Source organism: Mytilus edulis, chromosome 10 (genome assembly GCF_963676685.1).
Source record: "Mytilus edulis chromosome 10, xbMytEdul2.2, whole genome shotgun sequence".
Taxonomy (NCBI): domain Eukaryota; kingdom Metazoa; phylum Mollusca; class Bivalvia; order Mytilida; family Mytilidae; genus Mytilus; species Mytilus edulis.
In genome coordinates, this window is record NC_092353.1 from 2,174,500 (window position 1) to 2,193,913 (window position 19,414).

At 33.0% G+C, this 19,414-nt stretch overlaps 2 protein-coding genes across 3 annotated transcripts in view; both read right to left on the bottom strand.

The window, feature by feature from the left end:
* Nucleotides 1–3,210, bottom strand: part of LOC139493130 (peroxidasin homolog) — a 62,301-nt gene extending 59,091 nt beyond the window's left edge. The window contains exon 1 of one of the 2 annotated variants that reach the window (XM_071281293.1): nucleotides 2,985–3,210. The gene's annotated coding sequence lies outside the window, so the exon portion shown is untranslated. The remainder of the gene's footprint in view (nucleotides 1–2,984) is intronic. The other variant, XM_071281291.1, reaches the window with a different exon arrangement.
* LOC139493131 (obscurin-like protein 1) overlaps nucleotides 1–19,414 on the bottom strand; it is a 228,406-nt gene that overhangs the window by 194,618 nt on the left and 14,374 nt on the right. Inside the window, exon 8 of the mRNA XM_071281294.1 lies at nucleotides 19,277–19,304. Within this exon, the coding sequence (XP_071137395.1) occupies nucleotides 19,277–19,304 (28 nt within the window). The remainder of the gene's footprint in view (nucleotides 1–19,276; nucleotides 19,305–19,414) is intronic.

Below are 19,414 nucleotides of genomic sequence, written 5' to 3' on the forward strand. Positions count from 1 at the left end.
ACCATTTGGAACTCTTGGTTTAATAGCTTCCTTGTGAGCAGCAACCCTCTATCAAGAAAATCATGATAGGAAATGCAAGCACGGGAATATCGTATCAATGGGGAGATATATACCCCCTATGCAGGTGCTGCTGGAATGTTGCTACTAAGAAAATGGAAAGTTCACAATTGGAAAAATGATTAGGAAGCTGAAATAATATCTTTTGTCGTAAAGTTTAGTTTTCAACCGACCCTCATTGTCAATTTCTAGATGTAAGTCGAGATATGAGGCCGACTTAACTGTATCTGTAGTATCCTTTATCTCTAGTTTGATGGGATAGATGCGTTCCACATAGTCCCCGAATTTTGAATTTGTACAACAAATTACTGCTCCGATCAGTCCTTGAACACCTTATCGATTTAACATTATAAGCAGAATTGACCTTAGAATTGTTCATTAGACGATTGGACAAAATATTAATATGCATATTACAAAAGCTGGCTTTAAAATCACAGTAAATACTATAAAATAAACACATATAGTAGGGAAAAAAAGCAAAACACAAAAGATAATCATGCAAAATGGTTAATTCCCGTCCTTTATTGATTCATAGTATAAATTAATCTCTATGTGTAAACGGCGGGGGAATTAAATGCAAACCAATGTTGATTAAAGATTCAACGACTAATTTAAATTGAAAGAATTCCAATTTGAAATATTAAGGTATACGACTTAAAGAATATGAAAACAATCTGCTTAGAAAACTATCCAAATAATAAGTCGACTTTCTGGTGTTTAAATTTCAAAAGAAAACTATCACGCAAAACACTTCCAAAATTGTTTCGGTTTGAATTTCAATGATGATAACTCATCAAAGTATAAAATTGTTGTTCAATCAAAACTTTAATTGATTCTCATTTATCGATTTTGAACGCTATTGTATTATTGATTACAGGAGATCGCTGGGGAGAAATTGAAAGTAAAAAATTACAAACAAACAGAAGATTTTTATTCTAGGCATATATTACCAAAGCCTTATCTGTCAAACCTTTTTGGATTTCGGGTTCGTAATGCTCTTCAACTTAATACTCGTTAAGCTTTCAAACAATTTTCATCTGAACGTCACTGATGAATCTTCCGTAGACGAAGTGCGCGTCTGTCGTTTCAAATTATAAGCCTGGTAACTACTTATTGTCAGATGTGTTGTGCGTAATGCCCATACATTACTTGTACATGTTGGAATAAACAATCGCTGCGATATAGCTAATAACAATCAATCAATCAATGGAATAAACAATGATAAATCGCAATCAACTAAAGATTTTTGTATTTAGTGTTCTGCTAAAGGCAACAGTAATATACCGCTGTTCAATAGTTATAATTCGATAAAGCGAAAAGGAATCCGGGTCACAAACATAAACCAAGGGAAACACATCAACTATAAAAGGACAGCAACGTGATAGCAGAAAGTAAAATCACAAAAATACTGAACTCAGAGGAAAATCAATTCGGAAAGTCCATAATCACATGGCAAAATCAAATAACAAAACGCATCAAAAACGAATGGACATACTGAACCACTGAACTGCTACAAAAAAAAAACACACACAAACGAAAATTAGTAGTGGTCAGAAGGAGAGGTGCATAGTTCATTCACATAAAAAAGCCGACAATTTGTTAAAAAAGTTACCCTTAAATTCAACAAAAATTTGTTGTTCATTACAAACTTCATCACACTGATCACTTGTTTCTCTGTGTAGTATGTTTTACGTTGATGTTCACCATTGACAAATATGGCGTATGGTATCACAAAGTAATAAATGTATAGCGTATGCCTCAATTTTTATGATGAAAAGATTGTGCAATCTGATGATAGTATGCTTAATGGGATCGGAACTATGCGACTGCGCATAATTTCACGCATAAATTACCATGCACACGAAATGTTTGTGTCGTAAATTCACTATTATTTTTTTAATTGATTAAAACTGATAAATTATTGTATTTGTGTCACTAAAAACTAGAAACGTATCAACCGAGATGTTAACGCCATAAACTGTATCATTAAAAAATTATGAGTATTTTTACCAAGCTTTCAAAAAATATGTATAAGTTAGTAAAGTATTACATAAATTGACGAAAGAAGAAACCATTTTGTTTTCATCATGATGTGCCGTAAGAAAAGGGTATACTGCACGCTCTACTCTTTACCACAATATTGCATGCCACATGCGTATAATATCAAACTTGTCTTATGTATGCAGCTGACATTGCTTGGATATTCAAATCTGACAAAGGTCCATTAAAATTGTTTTAAAACTTAATACATTATCGTTGTATTTGTCAATGAATATAGAAAATCTAAAAATTGTTTACTAGTCCAGTGAAAAATGACGTCACACTAAACTCCAAAGCATATAAATGAACTAAAATCAAAATCATACAAGACTAACAAAGAAGAGAATCTCCAGACTCGGGACAGGCGCAAAAATGCGGTGGGGTTAAACATGTTTTGTGAGACCTAAAACCTCTAGGAAATGAAGAATAAAGAAACACATAGCAATACACACAGTTAAACTCAGTTAAAAATAAGTTCGAGTCTGATGTCAGAACAATAAACATAAAAAACTAATCAAATTAAACTACTACATATTTTCCAAATAATCAATTATCTTATTCTTGTGTTACACCTTCATTCTGTGTTGAAACACTATGATAAAAGACAATGTAAACATGGATCTCAAATGTTTTATGACGTTTTAAACGAGAAAAAGTTTTAATTTTCATACACAAAAGGCTACCTTTACTGCGTCGCTCAAAAACTTTCGATAGTTGTTTACTATAAAATTTATAACAAGTACAACAAAACCTAGACACGAGAGGAGGCTGATTATATTGGTGTTAGTATTAGCAATCTGAGGAATACTTGTCGCATTTCAAAAATATAACATCTTTGTTCTATAAACCTTATTTAAATCAAGAAGAATGGAGGGACATTTACTTACCTGTCGTGTAAATCTGGTTCTGGATTTTAAAAATCAAAAGACAATACGTCCACATCAATTCGGTGTATTTGTAAGTTGAAACCGTTCTATTGTTGACTGAATTCATTGAATGTGTTGTCATTTAAATATATACTGTTTTTAAAGTATATTGTATCAAATGAAATATCATTTCATTCATGAAAGCTGTTTACACAGTCCATATTACTGCGTAGATCTTCATACAAAGTAAACATTTAAAAAAACAAGAGGTTCAAGGGAAACTGGATGACCCGATCTTTTGTGTGAACGAGGAAGTATAGGAAGCCTTTTTGCGTACTAAAAATAATAAAATGGAGAATGGCATGGGGAATATGTCAGGGAGACAACAACCAACTAGCAGACAACAGCCGAAGGCCATTAAAAAGTTTAATCACAAAAATTCAGAGGAAATTCAAATCGGAAAGTCCCTAATCACATGGCAAAATCAAATGACAAAACACATAAAAAACGAATGGACAAGAACTGTCATTTTCCTGACTTGATACAGGCATCTTTAACGCAGCGAGAAAATCCCGCACCTAAAGGTGGTTCTCAGCTGGTCCCTTAATACAATTGTGTACTATACTAGTTCAGTGAAAATGGAACTTAACCTCAAAACAAATTAATAAACTAAAATTAACAACAAAGGCCTGAGGCTCTTGACAGGCGGAAAAATGCGGCGGGGTTAAACATGTTTTGTGAGATCTCAACCCTCACCATATACCTCTAGTCAATGTAGAATAAACAAACATAAGACCTTCTCATATAGGGTGAAATAGTATTTCGAGACAAATGATCGTAAATGGTTATTAATCAAGGCAAAGATAATTAATCTTGTTAATCAAAAAAGAAGAGAAGAAACAGTGTAACAAACAAATGCTGAGAAAATCACATGGACTCAAAAAGAAAATAAGACCGGTGCTTTTGTACGGTAATCCTTGTCTGACGTCCATGTATCATTCGCTATTGTGTCCAATTCATTTACTTTGAGTAAATAAAATATGTTTATACTGAACTTCGCCATGAAAATCCACATTTAATAAAAATGAAATTTTTTTAATGTCACAATTAGTAAAATTACTGATCAGTCGACTACATTGTTATCGAAAGCCAACACGGCAGTGAACACATTGCATGATATGACTGGATTACTAGTAATTTTATACAGACTGATGAATATGTCGACACGCGGAAAAGGGGGGGGTGCACACCATAATGCATAAACAATACACAGAAAACTTATCTCTATAATCGACATAGCTGCTATTATTATTAGTGCGGTGTTTTGAAATATATGCAGTTTTGTTAGGGTTTTCTGTGTGCTTAGTAGTGCCGATCTGTAGTGTTAATTCCAGGCAATGGTTTCTATTGTGTGTTTTACACTTCAGTCATAGTTAAAGTGATAGTTAAGCACTCACAAACATGTCTTACAACGCCATATGATTTTGTCGTAAACCAGAAGCCTGTATTTCAGAGGTTGTCCTTTGTAGTTGTTTGTCTCATTGTTTTTAATGGCAAACATTTGGACGGATGGTTATCTTCTTTGAAATCACATTTTACTAGAGCCTTTCTTAAATGACTGTATGGTATGGGTTTTTGTCATTGTTAACGTTGTATGCCATACATCGTCATATAACTGTTTACTTCCTATGTATTTATTCCCTAGTGGATTCTTGTCTTATTTGAGACACTCAGCCTCTACTTGGTTATTATACGTAATTCTGACTCAAGGAAAATAATCTGACCAAAATGGTTGCTCCTACTTCTAAATGCTGCCATCTTGACTGAAAATAGTTCTACTTTTCGAGTATTTCTAATTATTGGAATATACAAATCAAGAAAATGAAAAATAATAGAAAAAACAATCCGAAAGGAGCGAAACAGGGAGTATCGACTGAGTACGCGCGTGCTGCTATGCATACTACATCAATGTGAATACAGATTCAGTCTAAATTGTCCCGATTAGGAATTAAACCAATCGTTTAATTTGCAGACCAAATTAGGGGTTGGACCTTAAACTACCACGTTGGATGCAACTTCCCAAATCAGTACACTTTGTTCGACGAGCATTAATAGGTAAGGTACGCAACAAATATTTACACTTTATATATACTGTGGATTCATTAATATTCGTTGGAGACCAAATTTCGTGGATTTCGTGGGTACAGGTGAAACACGAATTTAAATGTTCAACGAAATGCAATATTTTCATTGTCTTGTATGTAGACCTTCGCAAAAGCACAAAATTAAATATCCACGATGTGTCAGTTTTCCTCAATCCATAAAAATTGGTTCATACGAAAATAAATTAACCCACAGTATCTGTTTTCTGACTTGAAATCTTTAGAACCTGTTTAAAAGTATCCTTATCTACAACAAATTAAATGCATTTCAGAATACTATAAATGTAGCTAACTATCCTTACATGTGCTACGTCCTTACAATATAATTAACATCATATTCTGTGACATTGCTGAAATCGATAACATATTAAGTTTTTTGGTATCTTTTATAATGTTAATTGCTGAAAAGATTGGAAAAGTAACTCAAAATTGTAAATACATAGAACTGTCCAGTATTATGAATGGTGATTTAGTTCAATGATTGAAATTTCTCTACTTCTGTTTTATTATATCTTCTGTCAGACAATTTTCCTATTGCGTTTTACTAAATATAGTTTATCACTTCTTGTCAGTACCCACGTAACTATACGCTCAGAAGTAGGCTTGTATTTATAAACACTATTATGAGTAGTGAAATTCAGATTTTGAGAATCCAAGACAATACTAGTTTTTAATTCAATAATAATTAAATTTAGTTATTATAATTATACAACTTGGTATGCCTAATAATTATTTAAAATGACTCGATTCATTTTATAATGGTCACTTTCATATGCTAATTAGTTTAGCCCGCGAAATGTTAGTCCGTGCAATTTACCTCGTGTGGTTTGGTCATTTGGATTCAAACCTTACAAGGAGCTTGAGCAAAACTATAGAATTTAAAACACAGAAGAAAAGATGTGTATTCTTTTTTAGATTTGGAATTAAGCAATGTTTTATAAAAAATAATTGTTCAACAATTTAAACTGTTAATCTTGTTTTTCTTTGTTAAATAATTATAACTTTGCTAAATGCTTTAAACAATCGTTAACTTTTTCTTTGGTGTAATATAACTGAATTTAAATTCTATTATTGCGTAAATTGTCGATAATCTTTTCTTGGATATTATTTTATATTTCTATTTGTAAATTGAGTTGATGGTCATAATTATAGTGCGAGTTGTTATAGGGTATGCCTATTTCTCATTGAAGAAGGCCACTTGAATTGATATTCCGTGGATACCTTAATTATGTCTTTTATGTCTTTCGTTATCAATATATTATTATTATGAATATACTTGAAATATCTGCCACTGGTCATTGACAGCAACAATTAAGCTTTTTGTTTTTTCTACTTTGGTTATTGATATTGTATCTTAATACTAATTAGTCAATGGGCATATTGAAATATTTGTATTTCCATATTGATTCAATTGTTTAATTTAGGGGGTAACATTGACAAATGTAATAATATTTTACAAATGCATTGACTAACATTGTTATTATTTGTTTAAGCCAGTATGCCGAGAGGGAAAGGGAAGAGGTTGCTGCCAAACCGTGATGTACGTAGACAAAATCAAGTACAGCTACCGGTAAACAGAAGGCTTCGCCCAAGGAGAGCTGAAATTATTAGACAAAATGTAGGCAATACACAGCAGCCGTGAATGCCACCACAACCTCCATTAATTCCACCTCAACAGCCATTAATGCCACCGTAACAGCAATTAATGCCACCAAAACAGCCATCATTGCCACCACAACAGCCATTAATGCCACCACATCAGTTATTGTCACCACATCAGTAATTACCATAACAGCCGTTAGTACCACAACAGCCAATTCTTCCACCACAACAGGTTTGAATTCCAAACGTCCCTCACCAGCCCGCAGAACAGCAAGTTCCTGATCAGGGATGAGTACATCCAGGGCAGCCACCAGCTCATAATACTGTACGAAACGGTGATATTTTAATTATACCTACTAGGATGTTGATGTGTTTGTACCACAAAAAATTATAAACCAAATATTGAATTTAGAATATGTTGATTTGGCCCAATTACTGTACACAAACTTTGTTTCAAATATTGATCAACCGACAAAAAGTGTTCGGTTTTGATTAAGATGGGGATAGTTTAATTAAAAGAAACAAATATTCAAAAGTACCATCATTATCTAACATAGGTGAGTGGATTGAAGGTTTTTAAATTATATGAAAATTTTACTGCAAAGATTTCCGGATTTGGCAAATGAATTGATTAGATACATGACGATTATTAGAGAGGCTAGTGTGCCTTTTGAGAACGTTTATAAATATGACAAGCAATTTCGACTTAGAAAAGCTCGAGATCATATGCGTGCATGGGACGTCATTGATGGGCAGCTATGGCTTCAGTTTATTGCAGTAGGCATAAATAATGTTCCACAGACACCTTCTTATACTTCTCACACAGTTACCAGTCCTTGCTACGATTATAATTTTAAGGCCGTTTGTACTCGTATGAATTGTGTATACAGCCATTCACATATAAGATGTAGACAGTTCCATCCTTTGATATAATGTACAAATTATAACAAGAATAATCCTCGAAGTTCTGTATTTTCGCACTATTCTGCTCCTAGGTATCAGAATTACCCTAGGGCACCTGCTACAATCGATTTTTCACCAAGGTATCAGTCCAGTGCTAGAGCTACAACCAGTCAAACAGGTTTTTGAATACACATGGAAATTTTAACCTAAATACTCGTTTTTCGATGAATAATTAAAGATTTCCAGGGCACCAGGCAAATGTTCCACGCATGCAATTTTAATCTGACATTTCGAATTTTATAATTTGTTTTACAGCTTGCAATCATCAACAGCGTGATATTTAGTGTTTTGGCTTTACTCCTGTTAATACTACGGTTTTAGCGAATAATATGTTGAAAGACTACCCTGATATAATATCGGCTAATAAATATTTTGTTATGGTTTTAAATATGGTTTTCGAACACATTATACAAGCAAAAATTTAAAGTCTGTTTTACAAGATCCAAGTTTATATATATATATATATATATATATAGCTTGTAAAAGTCATTGGTGAAGTGGAAAATGGTAGAATTGCGGGCCCCTTTTATTATCGACCTATATCAAATCTACGAGTTTGGAAAATGTTTTAAGAAATTATACTGGGATTTCTTATATTTTGGGCGACAAATGGTTGTCGAGTACTGTTTTAAATCTCTATACCGGTAGTGCTGATTTCTTCGAATACTTGGCTTACGTATGAAATGGACTAAATTCATTCCAAAACTTTAAACATAAACTAAACCTGTATGACGTATGGCCATGCTGCGTTTACCAGTTAGTTAATTATACAGCTGACATGTTTAAGAAAGAATATTCTTATTCCGCTGGGAAAGCGTACCTTTCAGGCATTAGTTTTTATCATAAGATTAATTGTTTATTGGACAACACTCATTATTTTATTGTTCAAACGATTCTCCGTGGCATGCTTAGTTTAGATAAGCGATACGTCTGTCGTAAGCCTATTACTATTAATATATTAACTAGACTTTAAGATACAATGAATTTAGTTTGTTATTCAGTATATGAAACATGTTTCATTTTCAGCTAGAATTTTTGATTTTTTAGTTTTGGAGGAATTCAAATTTTATTGAAAATCTAATTGTAAAACGACCCAAGATAACATTTAATGCTTATTCAGGGTCACTTTTAATAAAAGTTCCTTCTTAGAAAACTGATCAACTGGGTTATTCAGTAACGACAATTCTGGAAAGGAATAAAACTAGTTTAATTTGTTCTGTTCAGTTGATGTCTGACTACATTGCCATGAGACACAAGGATGATGGACATTTTTATTATTTTTTTTTGTCATGCAAACGAAAATACTCTAACGAGGTACCAGTTTTTTAATATTTTAAAGAAAAACCTTGCTTTCATACGTAACAATCCTTCTGTATTTCATACACTCTTTACGTTTTGAAGCTGCAACAAAATCTTGTCTTGATGGTTTAGATAAAATCGTATTAAATTGAAAGGTCGATGGAAATCGGCTGCTTAAAAAGGTTATATAAGAACAAATCTCGTATAGTACCAAAACACTTAATTTAAGCGTACCAGAAAGATATTTGTGTAATTGGCTCTTCAATTGTCTTAGGAGCAAGTGATATCGCTCATATTAAGCCTATAGGTGCATCGGTCGGATTAGAGAAAATTGGACGTTTTCCTAAATCAGATTCAAGGAGTTCGGATTTCTTTTTTTTTTTTTTTTTTTAATTTCCTCATTGTTTGGTTTTCCCTTACAATGAATAAAATAGCTCAGATGTTGACAGTATTGAATTTAAGTTGAAGTTGAAGTTGAAGTTGATGTTGACACATGTTTAACAATTAAAAATTTCAATGACGTTTACAGTATTGAATTTTAGTTGATATTGAAGTTGATAGAGTTTATTTTTATGTTGAAGTTGATGTTGATGTTGAAGTTGATGTTGAAGTTGATGTTGATGTTGATGTTGAAGTTGATAATGATGTTGATTCTTGCTGTTAAATATGTCATGCAGTAAATTTAAGGCGGATTACAAGTTACGCAACTAGTTACTTAACTTGTAATTTTTACCGAATTTACTTTAAGCTGCTATGGACTACCCAGTGGCTCCTGATATAACTTTGTTACCTGCTTGATCGCCCTTCAGTAATTCAATCGTCATCACGTTTTGATTGACAAGTTGGTTGTGTTTCTGTTGCAATAAATGCAATATATATATAACAAGTAAAGGGTACAACATCACTATTAAATAACTATAAAATGAACAACTATTAGATATTTCGGATAACAGATATCCTTCTTCAATAATAGCACGATGTCAAATGAATCATGTCAATATAATCAAACTTAGAAACTCTCTAAATCTTGAAATTTATACAAATTAAGCGAACACCACAGACGCTGGTACAATTTTAAAATTTCCAAACACGGCGCAAAGATTACAAAGATATGCCAAATAAAAATAGTTATTTGCGATGTGAACTGGCACAACTCTAAATTTACAAAGGTTGTGTCAGTTAAGATGTTATAACTGCATGGAGGGCAGTCCTCAAACAAACAAATCAAAAATGCCCTAACCGATCCAAGTTGGTATAATATTTCAAATTTGACAACGGTAGGGCAATTGCAACAGAAACTACACATTTAAGCCTCCCAAACGAACAGCAGTTTAATAATAATGATTAGAAAAATAAGTTTTATCTAATAAGTTACTGGAAACAAGCGATGACAGGAAAATGAGTGACTCATTCTATGTTTTTTTCATTTATGCCCTCTGGGGAAACTGTCCTTAACTTTCTTATCCAAAATCTTTCCCGAGCGACTATGTCGACCTTTGACCAACCCTCATTGTGGTCTATGATTGTGGTGGTAAGGTGTTTGAGATCAGCTTGTGCGTGCCCAGGTGATCTCAAATGACGACTTACGGGTAGGTCGGGCTTGCAAGTGTAGTCACTTCGATGACCATTCATTAGTTTGTTGAATGGCTGCTCTGTCTCGCCAACATACTGCATGCCACATCGACACTGAAGGAGGTATACAACATTCTGGGTTTTGTAAGTAGCATTGCAATAGTAGCATAGTGTACACAGACCCAGTCGAGTGGCAAGTAAATGTTTGAGTATTTAGTATTTGTTGACAAGTCAGACGACGTCTGTTACCACATGACTTGCACCATCCTGCAATTGAACAGCTTTTATTTGAGGAGACGTCAGCTCTAACAAATTAGTCTTTCAGACTTGCTGGTCTCCGAAAAGCTAAGACAGGAGGATTTAGAAAGATCTTGGATAATTGAGGGTGTTTGGCAATAGTTTGCCAATTGGCACGGATCAAACGTGAAAGGTTAGTAAAGGCTGGATTGTATGTTAGAACAAACGGGACTATTTTGCTGCGCCTCTTTCGTTTGTACTGTAAGAGGTCATTGCGGCTGTTATTGTTATCGCGCGCAAACCCCTTATCTATGTCCAATTTCTTATAGCCTCGTTTTGTCAAAAGTCCGCGAAGTTCCTGTAACCGTTTCGTGACAGCTTCCTCAGAGAAGCAAATCCGCTTTACTCTGAGAGCTTGACTGTACGGGATACTTTTTGTACAGTGTTTGGGGTAACAGCTTTGGGGAGAAAGGTACTGATATTTATCTGTGGGTTTACAGTAAAGGTCTGTTGATATGACACCGTCCTTTATAGATGTGGTTGTGTCTAAGAAAGATATTTTAGAGTCGGAAATTTCATACGTAAATTTGATTGAATGGTGGGCGTTGTTTGCATGTCTGATGAAATCTACCAGTTTTTGTTGGGATTCAATCCATTTTATGTCAACATCATCAATGAAACGGAACCAAGACAGAGGTTTGGATAAAGATTCTGCAATAATTTGTTTTTCTAATTTGCCCATGAAAATATTGGCGTAAGACGGTGCCATTTTCGTCCCCATCGATATCCCGTTTATTTGAAGGTAATGATCACCATTAAAGGTGAAATTGTTGCATTTCAGGACCAGAGTCAGTAGCTGGACTAAACATTCAGTAGGTGGTTCTAAAATGTTGCGCGAGTCCCGTATTTCCCTAAAAGATTGTATGCCGTCATCATGAGGTATGTTGGTATACAATGAGGTGACATCTAAAGTGACAATGAGGGTTTCCGGAGGAAGAGGGTTCATGGATTCCATTTAACGAAGATAATCTGTAGTGTCTTGAATGGGGGAAGGAAGATTTTCTACATGAGATCTTAAATGAAAATCGACGAATTCCGAGATTTTCTCAGTCGGATGGTCGTTTGCGGATACAATGGGTCTACCAGGGTTGTTAACCTTGTGTATTTTGGGAAGAAAATACAATCGACCAGGCTTGGCATTCTCTGGTTTTAAATAACCAATTGTATCCTCATCTATGTGACCGTCATCGTACATGATTTGTAACGCAGTGATAATTTTGGAGCTAAATTCGGAAGTAGGGTCATAGTCTAGCTTCTTATAAAATCTCTCATCAGAGAGCTGACGCACTGCTTCCGCGATGTAGTTAGCTTTGTCCATCATCACAAACACGGCGCAAAGATCAAAAAATCTTCGAACTGTTAAGCCAGTACGGAAGCCGGAGTTTTTTAAAATATCAGCTTAGATTACAGGGCTCCATTCATTTGGGATGGATGTATAAGTACGTAGCCACGTTCAATTATTTTACCTTATTAGATAACAATTATTTTTCTAATCATTATTATTAAACTGCTTTTCGTTTGGAAGGCTTAAATATGTAGTTTCTGTTGCAATTGCCCTACCGTTGTCAAATTTGAAATATTATACCAACTTGGATCGGTTAGGGCATTTTTGTTTGTTTGAGGACTGCCCTCCATGCAGTTATAACATCTTAACTGACACAACCTTTGTAAATTTAGAGTTGTGCCAGTTCACATCGCAAATAACTAAATTTTTTTTTGGCATATCTTTGTAATCTTTGCGCCGTGTTTGGAAATTTTAAAATTGTACCAGCGTCTGTGGTTTTCGCTTAAACTGTATAAATTTCAAGATTTATATAGTTTCTAGGTTTGAATGTATTGACATGATTCATTTGACATCGTGCTATTATTGAAGAAGGATATCTGTTATCCGAAATATCTAATATTTGTTCATTTTATAGTTATTTAGTGGTGATGTTGTACCCTTTTTGACTTGTTATATATTATATTTTGTAGTGTACAGAATCATATTACATGAACCATCGCCCTGTAAGATTAATCGTTGACTATTTATTCAGTCATTTTATATATATAGATATATATATACAAAAAAAGTTTCTTTTCAAGCGGTGTACAGAATTATATATTAAAAATTAAATACACAAAAAAGAGTTTTAAAAGCAGCATTGTCTATATATTAAAAATTAAATACACAAAAAAGAGTTTTAAAAGCAGCATTGTCTATATATTAAAAATTAAATACACAAAAAAGAGTTTTAAAAGCAGCATTGTCTTTATATATTAAAAATTACAATGCTGCTTTTAAAACTCTTTTTTGTGTATTTAATTTTTAAGATATATATATATATATATATATATATAGAAAGCAAATTTACAGATCTAACATTGTTGGGTTGATGTTTAGACGAGTTATATATATATATATATATATATATATATCAGTCTAAAGATTTGCACAACGGTACTGATATAAGATGTCATTATACGAAAATGTTGTTAATGCTGTCAACACGATTTAATAACAACATTTTCGTATAATAACATCTTATATCAGTACCGTTGTGCAAATCTTTAGACTGATATAATTTTTTCCTTTTCTGCATAGTATCGCCTATCCTAGACGATCCGGTACATAGTAAATTTGCTGGTTGGTCTTTTTTATAGACTTTTATATATATATATATATACAATATAAATATGTGCGAATTGTTATGCGTTTCATTTTATGCATTGGCTAGAGGTATAGGGGAGGGTTGAGATCTCACAAACATGTTTAACCCCGCCGCATTTTTGCGCCTGTCCCAAGTCAGGAGCCTCAGGCCTTTGTTAGTCTTGTATTATTCTAACTTTTAGTTTCTTGTGTACAATTTGGAGTTTAGTATGGCGTTCATTATCACTGAACTAGTAGATATATTTGTTTAGGGGCCAGCTGAAGGACGCCTCCGGGTGCGGGAATTTCTCGCTGCATTGAAGACCTGTTGGTGACCTTCTGCTGTTGTCTGCTCTATGGTCGGGTTGTTGTCTCTTAGACACATTCCCCATTTCCATTCTCAATTTTAATAACTAAATAATTAGGAAAAAATAAAATGACAAATACAAGTTTAAAGAGTAAACATATCAGGTGCATTTTGCCCTTTTCTCATTATATGTACTTTTAATGAAAGATACATTAGTAATATAATAAAAATGGTTATTCGAGTAACGGTTGTTTAAAAAAACAGGAAGATGTTTTTGTCAAGTATGTACATTTTTTGTAAGTAATTAACATATTCATTTTTTTTTATACTATGATGCTTCCATCTTTTATGCATCATAATTCACAAGCCGATTCTTTAACCATCTAGGAATTTGATCTTACTCATTTTTTCAAAATTGTAGATACTGCAACAGGATAATCAACAATAATATACAGTAAGTGTTCGTCTGCGAGAGTTTTTATTTGAACTTGAATGCTTTTGATTATACCCCTATACATATAAGAATTTAGAGGTACCTAATCATAATGTAAATAACTTCCCTCTGGATCTAATTTGACATTTAATGATCGTTCAAACCTCCTTTTTAGTGTCAAAATTCTTATCAATTTTAAACGGAGGTATACTGGGGTCAGATGATTTCAATCCTGATACTTGTTTAAATATGTAGTAGAAGGGTCATTGCTCATTATTGTTTCATAAATAATGTCATTTGGATTTTTCACTATATTTCTACATGTACTTGTTAAATCAAAAAAGAGGGACGAAAGATACCAAAGGGACAGTCAAACTCATAAATCTAAAATAAACTGACAACGCCATGGCTAAAAATGAAAAAGACAAACAGATAAACAATAGTACACAAGACACAACATAGAAAACTAAAGAATAAACAACTAGAACCAAAAGTGTATTTTCGTGAATAGAATGGACAATATCATTGATTTATAAATCTGTTAGCCATTGGGTTCATGTCCAGTAATTTGTAATTTTGAACTTAAATCAACGTTATAACGGTTTCATTTCAAGAGCTACTTACTGGACAGTGAAAACGTAGTTGTTCATATAAAGATTTATTTTATTGAATGACAGACAAAATACAAAAATCTAATGATGATGATCTTGTCTCAGAAGAAAGTATCGGTTAATCTATTAGTTCGAAAAGACCAAAATATGTAACAAATATGCTAATTTTTATAAGCATTGCAAGTATTTCCGATTTTGTATGTTCGTTGTACTATTTTTGGAAAAAGGCTTTTTCCAAGTATTTGTTAGGTTTTGGATTTGTTGTTGGGATGTATATATGAAGTTTCTAGTAATATGTTTATCATTTTTAAAATGTGACCCCCCGCCATATTGATGTCAGGTTGTCATTTTGAATATAAATTTTCAATTACGTACTGGAATTCTCAAAATCCATTACAGCCTTTTATAATGAAATTAATTTTGATAATTTAATACCTTGGTTCATTCGTCATTTCGAAAAAAAAAATAACCAGGGTTTTCTAAACCCTTTAATATCAAACCTATTTGACTTGTATTAGGGCTTGTTTTGGGCAAAAAATTGTATATGAAAGTAAATTCTTGTATTGATGTTTTGGCTGGTTAGTAAATACCCTGATTTATACATTATACATAAATTCCTTCACCATTGAAATCTATGAAACATTTGATTAAAAATTGTCTAACTGACGACCGTCGTATATCTAATTGACAAAAAACATCGTAGCATTTGATTTATTTTGTGAACGTAAACACACAATATATATATTAATAACTTTAAAAGAGTAAAAGAAAAATTTTAATACAAATACGCAATGCAAACAGACACAATTAGTTAATGGGAGAATAATTCATAGCATTATACATGTGCATTTTATTATGAAATCTACTTTTAAAAATCCAATAAGAACAAACAATAAAGCGATAAAAATACTCTATTGACATCAGTATGTTAAAATACGTAGAATGTAGGTTCAACTAATAATAAAATACGTAGGTCTATAATTTTCATTTAAACAATACAAAAAACATACATTTATATACGAGGATTTTGATAGTTAGACTGGTATAATGTTTATAATTTCAAAATTTGTAAAAGAAAGTTTTCTTAAAAATGACCACCTTCATATATAAGCTTTGCCAGCTATTAAATGTTTAAAGCATCAACTAGTAGTTAATTTTCTTAAAACAAATTTATACGTTGTTCAACAGTAAACTATTCTTCAAACGTTTGTCCGAATATTAACTGCATAGCGCATATGGTTCAATGTTGAGTAGTTAAAGCACTTCGATATAATCTGATCGGTCATCTGGAATTTTTGATACAGTTGACATACTGATTGTGTCATACGTACTATCTTCATCTCTACAACAACAACAAAAACAACGTTATAAACAGATTTAGTATAGACTAAGTAGTTGTATTACAATCGTCTATGGCAATATATTTTTTTATCCGCCGATCGTTTTGATATCAATATTGATTTAAATATACGATCTGTTATAAGCTACATCTTTATTAAAACAAAATGCTTAATTGTTCCAAGTACAACGGACCGGTATATTAAATTTCAACAAAAGTCTTAATTTCAATTTTCAAAATTAGTATTGTAGTAGGGAAAGAAATAAAATAACACAATGGTTTGAAAGGCTTACTTCTCTGATATTTTCGAGCTTGAAGAAGATATACCATGTATACTAGGGGAGTGTTTATTGGAGGATTTCGTTTTGCTTTAAAGATAATCCTTTAGTATATGTTTTTTAGACGCAAACAAAACGGATGATCGCAGGTGCTTGTGAAGGGTAAACAGATCCTGATCAACATACATGTATGGTACCCGTCGTGATGCTCATGTGAGTACAAGCATGGTTATAACACAGTAGGTGCCTTTCGGGGAAATAGGGATGTGATTGTAGTTACAAATATTGGAACATATTTGATATCATCTTTTTCGGTTGTTGTGGTTGAGCTTTTGATAAAGGTCAACTAATCCGTGATGCCGTTTATAAAATTTACGAAAAATAACTTCAACTTTATCAATTCTAGATTAACAAGCACCCCTGAGGGCAGCATCCGTCTATCTAGGAATTCTCATGATCGGAAATGCAAGACTTGGAATATCGTAATTGTTACAACTGCTAGTGAGTGCAAGACTTTATCAACTAACTTGCAGTCCACAATAATTGAATGGTGGCTTTATGAGTGGGGAAATAATTAATAGGAAGAAACAATTCTGGTAAAATTACATTGTTGATGATTATTTCATTTCAACTTCACAAGTAGTAAATGATGGTCTTGAATCATAGATTCTAGGAACCAACGTAGTTCAATCTTTCCGAATGAATTAAGGCAGTGAGGTCGTTGATACAAATCAGTGCTCCACGAAACCTCTTTCTAAATAATTAACATCTATTTTATCAGCCATCAAAGACGGGCTTCAAAGTGATTGTGAAACTGCTTTTTCTAGAGGTGGCGTGAATCAGATGTCGATACTTAAAAATTCCAAAATTCTTTTAGGAGTACATACAATCTAACTCTCTTTCATCTTGTAATAGTATTGAAACATTTGACTTTTCTACTCTTTACACAAGTATTCCACATTCCAAACTAAAAGAGAAATTGAAAGAGTTGGTATTGCTTTGCTTCATAAAAAAAGAATGACCAACGTAGATACAAGTAGCTTGTCTTAGGGAAGGATAAATCCTACTTTTTAAAGGATCTCTCTGATTCAAACAAAAAATTCTATGAAACTGATATAATCAAGATGCTTGATTTCTTGATTGACAACATATTTGTTACGTTCGGAGGACGTGTTTTTCAACAGACTGTCGGCATTACAATGGGAACAAATTGTGCCCCTCTACTTGCCGACTTGTTTCTTTTTTATTATAACGAGGCTGACTTCATGCAGGAACTTCTTAGGAAGAAAAATAAGAAGTTAGCGACATCCTTTAACCCTACTTTCCGCTATAAAGATGATGTTCTTTCACTAAATAATTCAAAATTTGGTGACTATGTGGAACGCATCTATCCCATCGAACTAGAAATAAAGGATACTACTGATACAGTTAAGTCGGCCTCATATCTTGACTTACATCTAGAAATTGACAATAAGGGTCGGTTGAAAACAAAACTTTACGACAAAAGAGATGAGTTCAGCTTTCCAATTGTGAACTTTCCATTTCTAAGTAGCAACATTCCAGCAGCACCTGCATACGGGGTATATATCTCCCAATTGATACAATATTCCCGTGCTTGCATTTCCAATCATGACTTTCTTGATAGAGGGTTGCTGCTCACAAAGAAGCTATTAAACCAAGAGTTCCAAATGGTGAAGTTGAAATCATCCCTTCGTAAATTTTACGGACGCCATCACGACTTGGTTGACCGTTATGGAATAACCGTTTCAGAAATGATATCGGATATGTTCATTATGTTGTAACTACAATCCCTTTCCCTTTCATGAATGTGACCTACCGAATTAGACTATTTACCAGATTTGTTATCACATAAGCAACACGACGGGTGCCACAAGTGGAGCAGGATCTGCTTACCCTTCCGGAGCATATGAGATCACCCCTAGTTTTTGGTGGGGTTCGTGTTGTTTATTCTTTAATTTCTATGTTGTGTCATGTGCACTATTGTTTTTCTGTTTGTCTTTTTCATTTTAAGCCATGGTGTTGTCAGTTGAATTTCGATTTATGAGTTTGACTGTCCCTTTTGTATCTTTCGTCCCTCTTTTATCATCTTCATTACGTGTTGTAACGTTCTTTTATTTGTCTTTGTACACTATTAATTTTTACTGTTTCGTTTTTTTTAGGAAATAGCGTTTTGACGTGGCTCGGTAATTATACATCCCGTCATTGTAATACTAGTATTGTGCTATGGTCATGTTTTGTATTCTAATTTTTCATTTTTGCTTAATATGTGCTTTATTTATGTGACATTTTATTCACTTTGTTGACATATTTGTTTGTTTTTATAGTGATTAATATTATTACACAATGATGAATGCTGTTTCTTTCTTTTTTCTTTTTTTTTTACAATTTTACCTTATATATAAAAAGAAGATGTGGTATGATTGCCAATGAGACAACTGTCCACAAGAGACCAAAATGACACAGACACTAACAACTAAATGTCACCGTACGGCCTTCAACAAGATGTATGTTTGTGTTGTGCACGCATTATTATCGATATAATTGAACTTTATGCGAATGACAGTGAGAGGTTTAGCTAGCTATAAAACTAGGTTTAATCAACCATTTTCTACATAAAGAATTTTCAACTAGGTCAGGAATATGACAATTGTTTCGTTTGATGTGTTTGAGCTTTTTATTTTGCCATTTGATTAGGGACTTTCCTTTTTTTATTTCCTTCGGAGTTCTTTTTTTTTTTCTTTACTTTTTAGTTGGACAATGCAAATTAAAATAATGATGAATTTAACTTAAATCCACCTACCGTGTTGGCATTGTAGAATTATATCTGTCTGTAAAAGAATGTTATATCAATTGTTAAGTATTAAAAAAAGCTCTATGTATTTATCGTTTTGCCATAACTTTTGTTTAACTCCTGTCAAAAATAATCCGTTGTACGACT